Source organism: Limanda limanda, chromosome 18 (assembly GCF_963576545.1).
Source record: "Limanda limanda chromosome 18, fLimLim1.1, whole genome shotgun sequence".
Taxonomy (NCBI): Eukaryota; Metazoa; Chordata; class Actinopteri; order Pleuronectiformes; family Pleuronectidae; genus Limanda; species Limanda limanda.
In genome coordinates this window covers 9,747,125-9,761,516 of record NC_083653.1, presented here as the reverse complement: position 1 = coordinate 9,761,516, position 14,392 = coordinate 9,747,125, and the positions used below count along the sequence as shown (strand labels likewise).

The window sequence follows — 14,392 nt, the reverse complement described above, 5'->3', positions numbered from 1 at the left end:
CGCTGGCCGACCCTATGCGGTGTAGGTGAAAGTTTGCCCCCCCCCCCCCCCCCCTTCCTCTGCACTTTGAAAAATGAACATGCTGGAAGCGTTGGAGAGTCTGGATTGAGTCAGACGTGGAAGTGTGAGTGAGAATGATATGTCTGACAGCGTTTTTTTGTACGCGAGTGGGATGTGAAGCGTTAGTCATTTTCAAAATAATTAAGCTGGGAGCAGCGTTTACGCTTCAGAATGAGGATTCACAACCGCAGAGGCGCGATTCTGAGAGAAATCATTTGGAAAATATGCAGAAGTTGCACAAGTATAAAAAAAATTAAGAGAAATTCCTAGTTTCCCACTGCACTGAGGTCTTTTATGGTCATCATGATGTAAAAGTTGCACAGACCCATATACCGGTGCAGTTCGAACTGTGTGACCGCTCTGAATGTCCGTGTCGCCTGCACAAAGACAATGATGGTGCACTTCTACACCTGCATCATTGAGTCCATCCTCACCTCCTCCATCACCATCTGGTTCGCTGCTGCCACCACTAATGACAAAAGGAGACTGCAGCGGATCATCCGATCTGCTGAGAAGGTGATCGGCTGCAATCTGCCATCTCTACAGGACCTGTTTAACTCTAGGACCCTGAGGCGTGCAGGTAAGATTGTGGCCGATCCCTCTCACCCGGGTCACAAACTCTTTGAGGTTCTCCCCTCGGGCAGGAGGCTGCGGGCCATCAGGACTAAAACCTCCCGCCACAAGACCAGCTTCTTCCCGACTGCAGTGGGCCTTATCAACAAGGCCCGGGACCCCCACCTGACTCGGACTTTTATTCCACCCCCACACCTCTAGGATGTGTTAATTTAACACATTATATCATATATTATATTATACTGCACTACATTGCATATTGCAATATGACACTGTTAACTGTTTTGCATTTAGCATTTCACTTTTTACTTCACTTTTTATATTTTATATTTTTATATATTTTTATTCAGAAATGTTTATCTCAAAATAAATGTTACTTTGTATAAATATTGATAAAAAGTGAGTAAATAAGAAGTAAACAGTGAGTAAATATATACTGGTTTCCCATTTTTTACTGCTCTCCATGCATGTTGTATTTATTGCGTCTTTAGGTTCCATGTTCATTGTTTGCACCAATTACCAGAGCAAATTCCTTGTATGTGTGAACGTACTTGGCAATAAAATACTTCTGATTCTGATTCTGACATGCTCCAGGTTCAATACATCCACCTACTTCAATGGAATGGAACGTAGGATCGGGAGCATGGAAGGAGGGCGAACCTCATCTTAGTATGAACGGAACCATGGGTGAGTTCTGTATGTGTGAGCAGAACGAGAACGAGCTCTCAGGGGAGACGGAGGGCGGACAGTGCGGTTAACCCCTCGACGTGGAGACCCTTATCTTATGAATCACAGGTTTGACTCCTTTCCTGTGTGACCAGGGAAGCTGATAAACCAGCACGTAGCATGTCTGGACACACAGCTGTGTGTCTGCTGGCAGTTTTTTACCGTGCTCAGCATAAATCACAACAACAACGCACACATGTACGGCGACTGGGCGTTTATCTGCGATGCTGGGCCACCTGGAGCGGGGGGGGGGGGGGATCTCCGGTGACCTCGTCCAGACAATGAGAGGCGGTGACCCCGTGCGACAGGAAGAGCAGAGGGACGACCTTTTCGGGGGGGGGGGTCATGGAAGACGTTGGAGGTGGCAGGGAAGAGGAAGACTGAAGGTCATGTGGCGGTAAAATAGAAAATCAAACCCACAGAATGCACCAATTGCAAAAAATTAAAGAGGATTTGAGTGCATTGTAAGTGTGGGAATATTGACACTGCTGAGCAACTGTCTCTGCAGTAAATAGCGGTTCCATGAATCTGTTGCAATTCCTCGACCACAAGTGAATAAATACGCTGACAAGCTCCTTTAGTTTCCCAGCATGCTGGTGTTGTTCTATTCCTCACATGGCACGGCTTACGTTTCCATCTGATTATTAGTTGCGTAACCTTTGGATTTCTACATGCAGTTGCACAAATGCCTCTCGTTGAGACCGATCGTCAGAGTCGGGAACGGCGGTGTCTCGCCTCTGTGCACACGTACGCTTGTCATCAGGTTCCATTTACCGCCGCTGATAAGCATGAGGTCCCCTCTCTGCAACAATGCCCACCAAGCAATCACCTTCCAAAAACAGGAAGTCTCCGGTCCAGAGCCCCCCACAGCCCTCTGGGAGTGCTCCGTCAGCATCGCTTGCATACCGGGGGATCGTGGGAGCTGTGCCCGCCCCCCCCCCCCGACAAACCCGACGAGAGGGTGGCACAGCCGCCAGCTGAAGTCTGGGTAATCTCCCCCGGGTGCTTTTGTCCCCGCGGAGAGGTGATGATGGGGGTATCCGTGTCCGTGTGTGCGAGGGGTTTATGCATTGTGCTGCCGCGAGGAATATGTCTGAGGAATGGGAAAGGAGGTGTGTGTGTGTGTTGGGGGGGGGCTTGTCCATCAGCCTGCCTGTGCACGATAAATCATTCTACCTGGAATTCCCATTCACCGCAGTGGAAAGCGCACAATAGGCTGTGTAATGGAGTGCAGAACATGGGGTGAATGCGAGCGCTGCCAGTGAAGGATGGATTACAAAAAAAAAAGAAAGAGAGGTCCTGAGGGGCGGGGACGGAGGAGACTTTGTCCTTCGAGCATGAAAACTTAAAAAAATGAGGTTAATTCGATAAAGATGATACAGAGCGCCTCCCCCCACTTACTTTCACACTGGAGCTGGGGCTTGGGGCTTTGTAAGAAGAGAGGGAAGAGTCAAAGTGGCAGAGGTGAAGAGAGGGGTGCATGTCGAGTTCCATTAGAGACCAGCTGAAGACTCGTGGTAGAAAAAGCCGGTTTAATTTCGAGGAAGGGGAGGAAAAGAAGAGAAGAGTACAGTCTGGGGGATTTTTCCGGGCCTCTCGAGAACAGCAGAGAGACGTCATTCCAGAAAGATCGGACATCTGGTTCCCATCATCCTCAGCATCTGCCTGCGCGACATGTACAGCCACAGGAGAAGAGATCACGCCTGTGGTATGCGCTTCCTCTGCCGCACGTGGTCGTCGTCACGTGAACACGACAAGTTCCACCGCGGGGGGGTCACGCGTAGGTGACGGAGCCGAACCAATTCAGATAATGAAGAAAGATGGAGATAAGATTTGTTTCGACTTTGGCCCAGGCGAACATGTGATCGGGGCTCCACCAGGGCTCCCATTTCCACTGATCTTAAAATCTCCAGTCGTCATCTGGCTGTGAGCAAACAATTGTCCTTTCCTAAGACAAACCAAGCAAACCCAGCGACTATAAAGCGGTCAAACGTGTGCGAGTGCAATGAATTTGGATCTTTTCAAATGTTCAATGCACACAAAATGTGCAAAAAGTGAGCACACACACACTTTGTGTTACAGGAACCAGTGAAAAGGAACCCCACCCTTGCCCAGCTCCATCCTGCTCTTTCATTCATGACTCTTTGCTGTAATCCTCTGCTGATCACCCTCTCTCCGACTCCCCCTCTCCCCCCCGACGGGACACAAAGGCAGGAAGGAAGCGTGGACGGCCGGAGGACGGCTGCTGGACCGAGCAGGTCGCTGGTTTTTCTTCGACCGCAGCAGGGATGTGACTGAGGGACCGACCGCTGCTCGTATGTTTTATATCTCTAAATGTTGGCAGTTCATTTCCAGCTAACTTTCGTCTTAACATTCATTAGATGCCGTTTCATCCATTTCATCATTACCGCTATTGCAAGTTATCTTGCAAATGATTGCAGCAGTGCATAAATGGAAGGATCGAGGGTGGAAGCGTGCGATGCATTAGTAAGAAGTCGTTTTGGGATGTTACCTTAAAGCAAAATTTATCTGATAATGAAGTCAACTGGCTGATGATTATAACATCATATCTTCAAACATGAGTCTTATTGATATTTTGATGTAAAAGCAAATTAGCGAATTACACAAAATCTCAAACTAATTTAAAAAAGCTTAGAAATCACGTTTATTTGTACAGTGAGTGTATATCGTTCATTTTATGTATTTTTTATTTAAATTCCCTCTTATTCTCTTTATATATTCAGTCCCCAGCATATTAACTGTAACAATATATTCAAATCTGCATTTTCATTTGTGTTTCAGGTCGGTAAAACCTGTGCCGATCACCACACTCATCTATGAGCTCAGGGGTTTCTACTTGGGGAGGCGACCTCTGCACCCGCTGGGCGACCTTTTGTACAAGCTGTCAGGTACGAGATCTATCATCAGTGTCATGAGCTGCATCTGGATGTGCGTGCGGTTCCATTTCCATCTTTAGGTGCAGACACACAGACAGGCCGAGTGCGATGCATGAGGCGTGTAAACGGTTTGATGAGATCCAGACCCCGGCCTGTGTTGCACATTGTGTTGACATGGAACAGACACACGTTTCAATCCGCGCGCATTTCATGCTTCCACTCTGGCTCCGATCACGTGTAACAGTAATGAACTGGGAGGAGAGAAAAAAGATAAACTTACTTTCTGTCTGTTTCAGGAGTCGACACCTCACTGCTGAAGCCTAATGATTCCTGAGGACGAGAGACGAAGACAGATGTTGGACTGAAGTTTTTTAGCCAAAGCATGTGTGTACACCTCCAGAGCTTAATGTCTCTGCCTACCTGGATTTCATTACGGAGCTGCAGAGACGTGCCGCTGGAGTCCTGTTTCTCCTGAAAAGAATGTCGGGGAGAGAAGAAAGAAAGGGAGAAGAAAGAAGGTCGGGTGTCAGAGTCACATAATAACACAGGGACATGAAAAGCCAGGACAAAACGGAGAGGACTAGAAAGGTTAAACAAGTAGAAACAAGTGCATGTGGAGAGGGAAGGTCAGTTGACTATAGAAACAGTGGACGCTGTGTTTGACAAGGCCCTCATGTGGGAAAGACGTCCTCCGGTCAAGTTCATGCAGACACACTCGCGTGTCATGACAACAAACACTGGCACGTGTGTGTGTGTGTGTGCGCGTGTGTGTGTGCCCTTCCATCGACAAGTCACGTCTTGCTCCAGGTATCGGAACCGGCCAGACTCGTTTCAACTGTTATAGAATGCAGATGGCCGGGGGTGCAGCCGAGTGAAGCACGACAAAAAGTGCCCACGTCATCGAGAATTCCACACCGTGATCACAATGGCGCTGGTGTGCACCTCCCTCCACACGCGATATCACCAGCTGGTTAACGTAACATCTTCACAACACAACACACCTCCTCTGACTGAGGTAAATGGCAGGAGAAAGTGGTGTACCCGGAACTGTCCTGTATAAATCCAGTGGAAAATAACACCATTACAGCCTCATGGCGTCTGTATGGCGTCTGTTTTCACCGTTACACGCTCTGGAGCTCGGCGACAGTATGTCTAAAGCAGGTGTTCACATCATGACATATCCAGATCCAGATGTACCTGGAACCACAGACTTCTGCAGACAGACGAGAGGAGAATCACAGCAAGTCTGCATCTTAGATTTCGACCTGCAGCATGTGATCGTTAAAAGCCAATGAGGAGCTCCGATGGACTGCTCGACCACATAGCTTCTTGGTGGTGTGCCTTTCGATCGCTGGTGGAGGAGGTGACCTTATTCCTTGTGCCTGTGTCTCATACAGTGGGCTTTTTAAAGCACCATGGAAACAGATGGGTTCAACACATTGCTTCAGGGAAGAGACCAGATTCTTCATGTTTCCATGACTTTCAGATTGCCATTATGTCAGCGTTGTTCATTTCGATTCTCCTCACTACACAATGAGAAATGTGTGGCTCTACTCTCTGTATCCACGGCCTGGGAATGAGCTAAGATCAAGTTCACCAACAAAGGCTTTTAGTCAAAGTGAGACTCTTTGTAATGACCTATTTGTTTTTGCAATATTCATGGGTCAATGCTATGGTGTTGTTGAGATTCACAAAAGAGAAGAGAAAACCACTGAACACAAGTTCCTCGTTTCACTTTCAGTCTGACTTTAAAATGTTATGATGGAAAGAGAAGAATTAAGGAAACATCTTATGATGCATTGTCTGTGATTATATCTCCATCAGTAAATGTGTGTCATCATGTGTCTTATGTATTCAAAGGAGGGTTGGAATGACTCTTGTTCTTTGTTTCTCTTTGTGAGCAAGGAGATTAAGACAAAACCGTCCCTGGTGTGAGGTTGACAAAGGGTTTAGAGGTCTCATATGACAAAGAGCCGACCAGAGACGTCTTTCTATCAGACATGAAGATGGTCAAAGCTAAAGCTGTGTTGAACTTCTTCATCTCACACAGAATATCCAGCTTCAGGAACATTTAAACTAGTTATTTTATTAAAAGATAAGAATGCTTGGATAAAAGATTTGACATTAGCGGGGTGAAGATGGCTACAAGACCCAGAGGAAGCAAGATGACTAATGCTACATTCCTAAAAACAGTCGCTGAGACTTTTTGCTGCTGTCACAAAGCAAAAGACAAATGGAATCTGGAGTTTCCCCCAAAATGAAAAGCAGGAATAGGAAACTTAAAGATGCATCATCCTCTTGCACTGCACACCCATATAATAGATCGTAAGGCGACAGTCACAGGAAGCTGAAAGCATGATTCCTCCATCACATCATGCTTCCTTCTAATCAGAGCGACCTCACGTTTGACCTTGTTTTTCTTCTGTGGCACAGCTCTGGGGTCGTGAGTACGATGCTTCCACGCCCTTGCACACTAAGCATGAGTAATACTTTAAGGACTTGGTCAGGAGTGACATACCCTCCTTTAAGAGCTCTTCAAGAGCCGGGAGCCTGCGGGTCAAATGAGCAGAGAAGTGCTGAGGTGGCTAAAAGCCTCAAAATTGGCCTGAACCCTCCACTTATCACAGCTGTAATCGCCTGAAGACAGAGTGCGAAGGTGTTGGCGAGACAGACTGGCGGACTTTAATGTTAACTTCAGCGCTGCTTGTCCTCCCAGTTCATTTGCCTGCTCATCTATTTGTCTGTCACAGCGATCAGGCAGGCAGACGCACAGGTCCGGAAGTTTTTCTTTGGTCGGGGGAGTAAATCAGGCCACGCAGGAAGAGCCCAATAGAATCCGTCCGTCCCCGGGAATACAGGGATTCCCATAAGTCAGGGAGCAGGTACCTATCTCAGGTCATAAAAGCTTAAACCAACAGGCGTGCAGCCGTGCGGTGTTTGTTCTCATCACATTGCACAGGCTGTGCACGAGGAAAATCTGGGACAGGCCGGTGTGCCTTTTGTTTGGCAAAGGCAGAGCTTATGCAAGACAAATAGATATCCTTTAGAGAGGCACGGCTCTGGCAGTCCTCAGACAACTGCATTGTGCCCAATAATGGGGGCGTGCTTTATGAAAAAGCATAAAGAAGGAGACGCACAATGAGCAACATGTGTGCTCGCATGCTTGTGCATACTTTCACAGAGGTAGTGGCAGTTCTGCTATCACATCCTCTTTGATACAGTCAGTATGTCAGACCTGCTGGTAGTCAACTGGTTGTAATTAATTTTAGAAACACACAACCACGCTGTCAAATCAACACACGGACCCCGATATGGGCACAAACACGCCGCCAAAGACAGGTACCCAAACTAAGGAGCACCTACACACACACACACACACACAGCTCGCCTCCACTTCCACAGATAGAGCCTCAAAGGAGCCGATACAAAGCAGCTCTCTGTTCCTCCCTCTCCTCCTCAGCTTCCCCTTACCCGCCGTGTGAGAGAGTCATCTCCGACATGGTAAGAGGCAGCGAGATGGCGAAAAAAGACAAGGAGAGGAAAAAACAAACAAATACCTATGTCCCGTTCGTCTGACACTGCAGATATGCGGGATGAACTTGTCACCGAGAGGACATTCTCTCAGAGCTGTGCACCGCTAATGGGGAAGCAGACGAATATGGTGGAGAACTTGCCACAGTTTCTGAAAGAGAATATCTGATCAATGCACATTTTGGGGGGAAGGGGGTAGTGTGTGAAAACCTTAGTTCTCACACTCCCACAGGGAGTATGCTATCCTTTACATGAACTTGCAGGCATCAACTTGAGATACTGCCCCAGTTACCCTGAATTGGCATGTATGCGTGTGCGTGTGCTTTTCCTCCAGATGTCCAAAGGGTTTGTTTGTGCACAATCTTCTCAGTGTGTAGATATGCGTGCGAGTGCGATGCAAACGCACAACTCTTGATTGTTTAAGCGTGACTGAATTGAGTTAAAATAAAAGAAGTCAGTAAGGGAGAATACAAGAGAGAGATCCGGCTAATGAGGATCACGATGTCGGCCGACAGGGAAACTGAATCGGCCCAACACACACACACTGACACACCCACCAACAAACACACACAGGAGAAAGTGACTGCAAGTCTAATCCCTGCATTGCTCTTGATCATTAACCCAGAAACTACAGCTAAATTCTGTTTTGCTGCTGCAGGAGCGAGTCTGTTAATGAGAGGGAAAAGATGGAAATACACACGAGTGCTGAATAGCAGCATTCGGTCCAAACACGACTGCAGGGCCCACCACAGACACGAGTTCCCACAGCAGAGCTACTGCCAACCTCAGAGGCAAACGTAGGCATGTATGCGGCAGAACTGGAGTCCAGGTGGCTTCGTGGATTCATGCCAACTGGAATGGTTGACTAAAACTGGGTGGGCAAGTTCCGCTAGGTGGGACTGCACATGGTGAGGGACGGGCACCAACTGGAATGCATGAAAAAGACGTTAGCTGTGGGACCGGTAGGGCCTGGTGCAATCCTGCAGAACTGGCTCATTTTCGAAGATCTTCTGGCAAGATGGGAATGCATTCGCTTCTGATTACACGCTCACGCAAACACGGTATATTCGTTATCTCAGTGTAAACCAGTCTGTGTGTGTCACGTCTGAGCTGCTCCATGTTAAAATTCATTTACGAGAGACAGAAAACCATCGGTCACACCTCTATCCACTTCCTTTCCAGAAGTTTAGAGAGTGTGTGCATGTGTGTGTGTGTGTGTGTGTGTGTGTGTGTGTGTGTGTGTGTGTGTGTGTGTGTGTGTGTGTGTGTGTGTGTGTGTGTGTTCTTGCAGCACAGCGGGCCTGCGTGCCTACAGTGCGGAGCATTCCTGGGCCTTGTGGATCATTATTGTTTTGGTATTTCAGGACAAATACCAAACTTATTACAAATTCCAATGACAGCCGGGATCCAAATACAGACTAATAAATCATACAGTGCAATTACAAATACACCACTGGCTTTCCACAAGGGTTATGCCAATAATGGGGCTATGCACACATCACTTGAAAGTAATCTTTTAGCAACAGTCCCTGCTGTTGATTTGCGACATTTCTAAGCAAAACCCCGAAGAATGGGAAGAATAAATAATCAGCTTCGCTTGTCTTTCTTCTGCACTGTAGTTTTAACCCAGCTGAACTGGCCCACTTTGACGGGAGAGCTTTCATGCAGGCGTCAGCACATCAGCCCCACACTGGTCCTCACCTTGTGGCAAAACAAAACACACGTCTGTACATGCGTCTTGACCCCGCCTGTCGAGCCACTCAGCTAGAAAACCATAACAGAGCATTCCGGAGGGGAGCGCATCGACGTGACACCAGCTGAGATCGTTCTCTCTCTCTCAAGAATTTCAATTATGAAGTCAACAGTGACCGAGGGATTTGGGGTGAAAGGGTTTAATCTTCACCGCCTGTTTATTGCCCACAATCCTGAAATTACCCCGAAGGACATTGACAGCGGTTAATGTTGCAATGTCTCATTATGATTCACAGCATGTAGAAATGTGTTAAATTGATCCTCTTACAAGCACAAATTCCAAAATGATGCATATCTATATTGCAATGTACTTCATTTGTTTAACCACAGCGGTTTGAAAGAGACGATAACATCTAGTTTGATGTTTTCCTCCTTCGGCGATGCACAATTATCCACCAACCAGTCTCTGCATGTCTGAAGATCCCTCATCTGGCTTCTGAGTCCATTTAGACGTTCAAAGACAGTCACACCAGCAGTAAAAATACATGATGGACACATAAAGTTAAAGTAGATCTGATAAAGTGTTTTAGTCACTTCAGATTCAAGCGGGTTAAATTAGAGTTGAGCCTTTATTACCTTCACCAAGGAGGTTATTGTGTTTGCAGGATTTCACAAAATCTAGAATTTTTTCACTTTCTTAAACATCTTTGTTGATTTCTCAGATAATTATTTATGTTTCTTTCATAAGGGAACGTTTGAGCCTTGCAGACGCGTTGTCTCTATAGATCAATGACAAATGCTTAAAGTTTTGCCTGTACTGATATACCTATTCAAAATTAAAGGATTAAATAGCACGACGAGCGCAGATAGCACAAAATCATTTTCTTTAAAAGCGTCTTCTGAAAGTTTCTGAAAGGCTGAAAAGGAGATTGAGAGGAACTTGGAAAACATGTATAAACTCTGTAATTATGTGTGGAAATTCAATTATATGCTTGTCAACAGACTCACGTCAAGCTTGATGTCTTCGTAATTTGTTAAAAAGGTAGAATAAACAAGGATTATACACTTATTTATACAGCTTATGTTGACAGCAATCACATCATCAATTGTCCAGAAGATAAACCTGCTCAAAGGATGAATCGGAAAATTTCAACGGTAATCTTTACTCTTTGGAGTGACCCTTCACCGACCCGTCCCTTGAATCCACACGTTCTGTCGAAGTTGCTGAACTCGTTGCTCCTTCTCAATACTTCCTGTGTGCATCACCAAACCAGCATGCCAGCGAGAGCCACCCAAACGCATGTTGTCCGTAGAGGCGCTGGGAAACTGCACATGGCAGCGCAAACCCATAGGTCACATTCCCAAAAAGGAGGATGTTGTTTTAACCTCTTGTTTCCCTGCTACTCATAAAACCAACAGGAAGATGTATAGATATGACCGAGCGGAGACCAAACAGGAAGCGGGTACGTCGATGGTCCTCTCTCAGAGAGCCTCTATCGTCAGCCACTGATTGGGAGAGCTTCACATTTAACCACAACAGAGACAGAGAGGAGAGAGCTGCCAGATATGTCGTGCATGGGAAAAAACTATGTTTACAATTTTGATCAGTGCACTTGCACGAGTCTGAGAAAGTTTAATAAGAGCTCTTCTCTTTTCTCTCTGGTGACCCTGGACACTAAACTGCCAAATTTGATTATCAGCTTGCAAGCTAAGTCCCAAAAGTCATCAAACGTGAACCTTGCACTCCTCTCGTATGTGTTTGCCCTTGCACTGTGACCTCCTTTTATTTCAACCTCTGCCTCTTCTTAAACATGAGTGCGAAGCCAGGAAAGGTCAAAGTTGGGCTGAACTTTGCTCTCAGACTCGTACGACCATGCTGACCAGAGCTGATGCGGATTAACTGGGAACGACAAATTCACCTCAAAATAAAGTTGTGTGTGACCTATCATTTTTTTATAGCGACCAAAAAAAAAGGCTACAATGACCGGGGAGGGAGTTGTTCTTGCGGAGGCCTGATTGCTTCGCCACCATCCTGTACCCTTTAAAAGTGACAGGTCTCTCCCTATAGGCCACGTCCCTCAGGAGGGCCACTTGACTCAAGCCCCCCCCCCCCGTTATCGTGGCTCTCAGACATTGTGACTTTCTCGTACCATTTTCCTATTGGCCCTCGGAGAGACGGCTGCATGACTTTGCCTTGCAGCCACAGACTTCTGGACACACTTCACAAGCTGCAATCGTCATTCGCTGCTCTTTCTGACTGGGACTGTTCATTCCGCTGTCAGCTCATCTGAGCCTCTTGCCTGTCTCTCTCCCCGTCTCCTCCAGCGTAAAAAATTCCCTTTATTTTAAAATTTGGCTCTACAGATACTGTGCCACCGCCTTTGAGACTATGACGGCGTCGAGTCTGGTGGAAAAAAATCAAGCTAAATGAACGATGCTGCCCGAGTGAAGGGATTTGGTAGAGCAACAAGGCTCCGGTAGACTTGAATGTTCCCCAAATCTAAATTTAGAGAAGGTACTGAACCAAAATGTGAGGCAAAGTTCGCTCCACACAGCGTGGGTTGATGCTGCGCTTTTGAATGCTCTCTCAAAAAGGTGTTGTCTGACCTATATTCCTTCCTTCGTGTCTTTTTCCACCTCTCCCTTCTTTCTGTTGGTGCCAAACCTTGCAGAGTGGCGGGACAGCTGCAGGCTCTCACACATTCCCCCCCCCCCGAGCACCACTTCTCCTCTTCATTCCCCTCATCCTCCTCCCTCCGTCTTCCTCTGCTCACATCCTTATCCTCCTCCTATGTGCCGGGCTTCAGGCGCAGGGCCCACTCAGCTCTTTCGCTCTCTTCTTCTACGCAGGCTGAAAAAAATCTCTCCTTATTGCTTCCTCTTCCCCTGTTTTATCTCCTCAGGATGAGACCTTCCCAAACTATTAAACATCAAGAGATATTCCTTATTGTTACTGGAAAACTCGCGTGATTGGAAACAGAAAATATGAAAGTCTGCAGCCACACAGAGAAAATGTTTTACCTATGATTGGACGTAAGAAATGTATCTATACCCATCTACAGCTACAACGTGTTATGCTTTCCCGGCCCTCTCCCTGCGAGAACAGGATGTCTGTCGTCTGCAGTCATTAGAGGAAAGGGCAAAATAAATCAGCTATCGACCCGAGCGGTACCTGTCAGCCCAACCAAAACCATATGGCCCTTCTTGAAGCGGAGGAGGCCTGCAGCTAAACTGGAAAACCAGGAATGACAGACAGAAATAAAGGAACTTTTTGAACTGAGGCTAAAATAAGAAGAGCTGAGGTAACCTGATATCAATGTTTGCCAAATCTGGAGCTTCAATGGGAAAAGGGTTGCAGGGAGGTTATTTGTTTGCATTTATTTGATTTCTAAAGCTTCAAACGACTTCAAATCACCATGAATAAATCATATGAAGTTAGCATCGCACTCAGCACTCGCTCTGGTTTTGTATGTGGGCCTTCAGTGGCAGCACCAGCAGCATTCCTTCAAACGCTTGCCTGCAGCTTGGCAACCAGAGGGGGTGCCCCACTACCCTACATCCTTATGAGAAGGACCCCCCGAACCTCCCCCAGGAGCCTTCACAACAACAATGAGTTCACATCCGGAGAATGTGTCCTGCCTTTGGTGAAAGTCTTAAAAAGGTCCAGTGTGTAGGCTTCGGGGAAAGGGATCTAATGTTGATAACTATGTTTTTAGTCACGTATAATCACCTGACACTGAGATCTGTGGTGTTTTCGTAAGCTTAAAAAAAAAAAGACCTTTACATTAAATTGAGAGTGGGTCCTCTTCCTCTCAGTCTGACATGTTTTACTCATATCTCCCAGAACTGAAACACGAAACACCGGCTGCAAACAGAAGACCTTTCCCGTTTTTATGTTACCGGAAGACAATCATGGGTTGTCCTGCACACGATGAAGGGGAGGGTGAGGTGAGGCGAGGTGAGGGGGTTTGCACCACTGCATGCAACCGAAATCCTTCACACTGAACCTTTAAACCTTAGCACACATTCATATTCCTTCTGTTGCTATTTTTTCTGTGCCAGGCTGTTGGTTAAGACTGTGGAAATTGCACGGTGCTTGAAAAAGAGGGTTTTTAGGGTCATTATTAACGGATTTGCAAAAACAAGCTTGAAGCAATCTGCGGGCCTGTGGGCTGAGGAATGAGGGAGAAAGGGTGTTGTTGTTGTAGTGTGTGTGTAGTGTGTGAGTGTGTGTATGTGTGAGCATGCCTTTACCATGTCGAGCTCTTGGGAAACTCGTCGTTTGCGCAGCTCCTCCACACGATCGCTGACGTCACTGAAGCAGGTGTTGTAGTACTCAGAGTACTCCTGTGCAAGGTCATCTATGTTGCCCAGAGAACCATCCTGGAGAGAGGAAGAGAGGAGGAAAAAAGTTCAGCCAGGGGCCGACAACATCCTGAGAAAGTAGATAAAAGATGTTGATGCAAAATCTCCATTTGGACTCGTTTTTCGAAACAAGTGAATCGGGACTTTACTTCAAAACGAAATCTGTGCCACAGAGACGGGAAAATCCTGATCAAGTTCGTCACCTTATAGTGACGAGCACGTGTTTCTTCATCTTATTTTCCAATTTTTCTAAATTTAGTTAACCTTCAACGAATGCAAAACACACACACATTTGCAGGCATGTGTTGTTCCCACTCCCCGATCTGCTTACAAGTTCAACACAAAAACCTAAAAATACCCCTCAATAAAAGGTCTGTGTATTTGGAACATAAATTGATTGTTATCATCCCCCTCATTCAGCGAGTGTCTTTGGCGAAACCGTGGTTTGTTCTGAGGTTTTGTCTACGGCGAGGCTCATATCTGAGATGCCCTTTCCCTCCTCAGACGTTCCACCGGACTCCAAACCAAACACACTCTTCCGGGTTGCC

General features: G+C 46.6%; 1 protein-coding gene across 1 annotated transcript in view; it reads right to left on the bottom strand.

Moving 5' to 3' along the window:
- The window catches only part of sash1a (SAM and SH3 domain containing 1a), a 168,919-nt gene that overhangs the window by 33,509 nt on the left and 121,018 nt on the right, over positions 1–14,392 (bottom strand). Inside the window, exons 2-4 of the mRNA XM_061091561.1 lie at positions 13,734–13,862; positions 4,677–4,727; positions 4,537–4,586 (exon numbers count right to left, since the gene is read on the bottom strand). Coding sequence (XP_060947544.1) covers positions 4,537–4,586; positions 4,677–4,727; positions 13,734–13,862 — 230 coding nt within the window. The remainder of the gene's footprint in view (positions 1–4,536; positions 4,587–4,676; positions 4,728–13,733; positions 13,863–14,392) is intronic.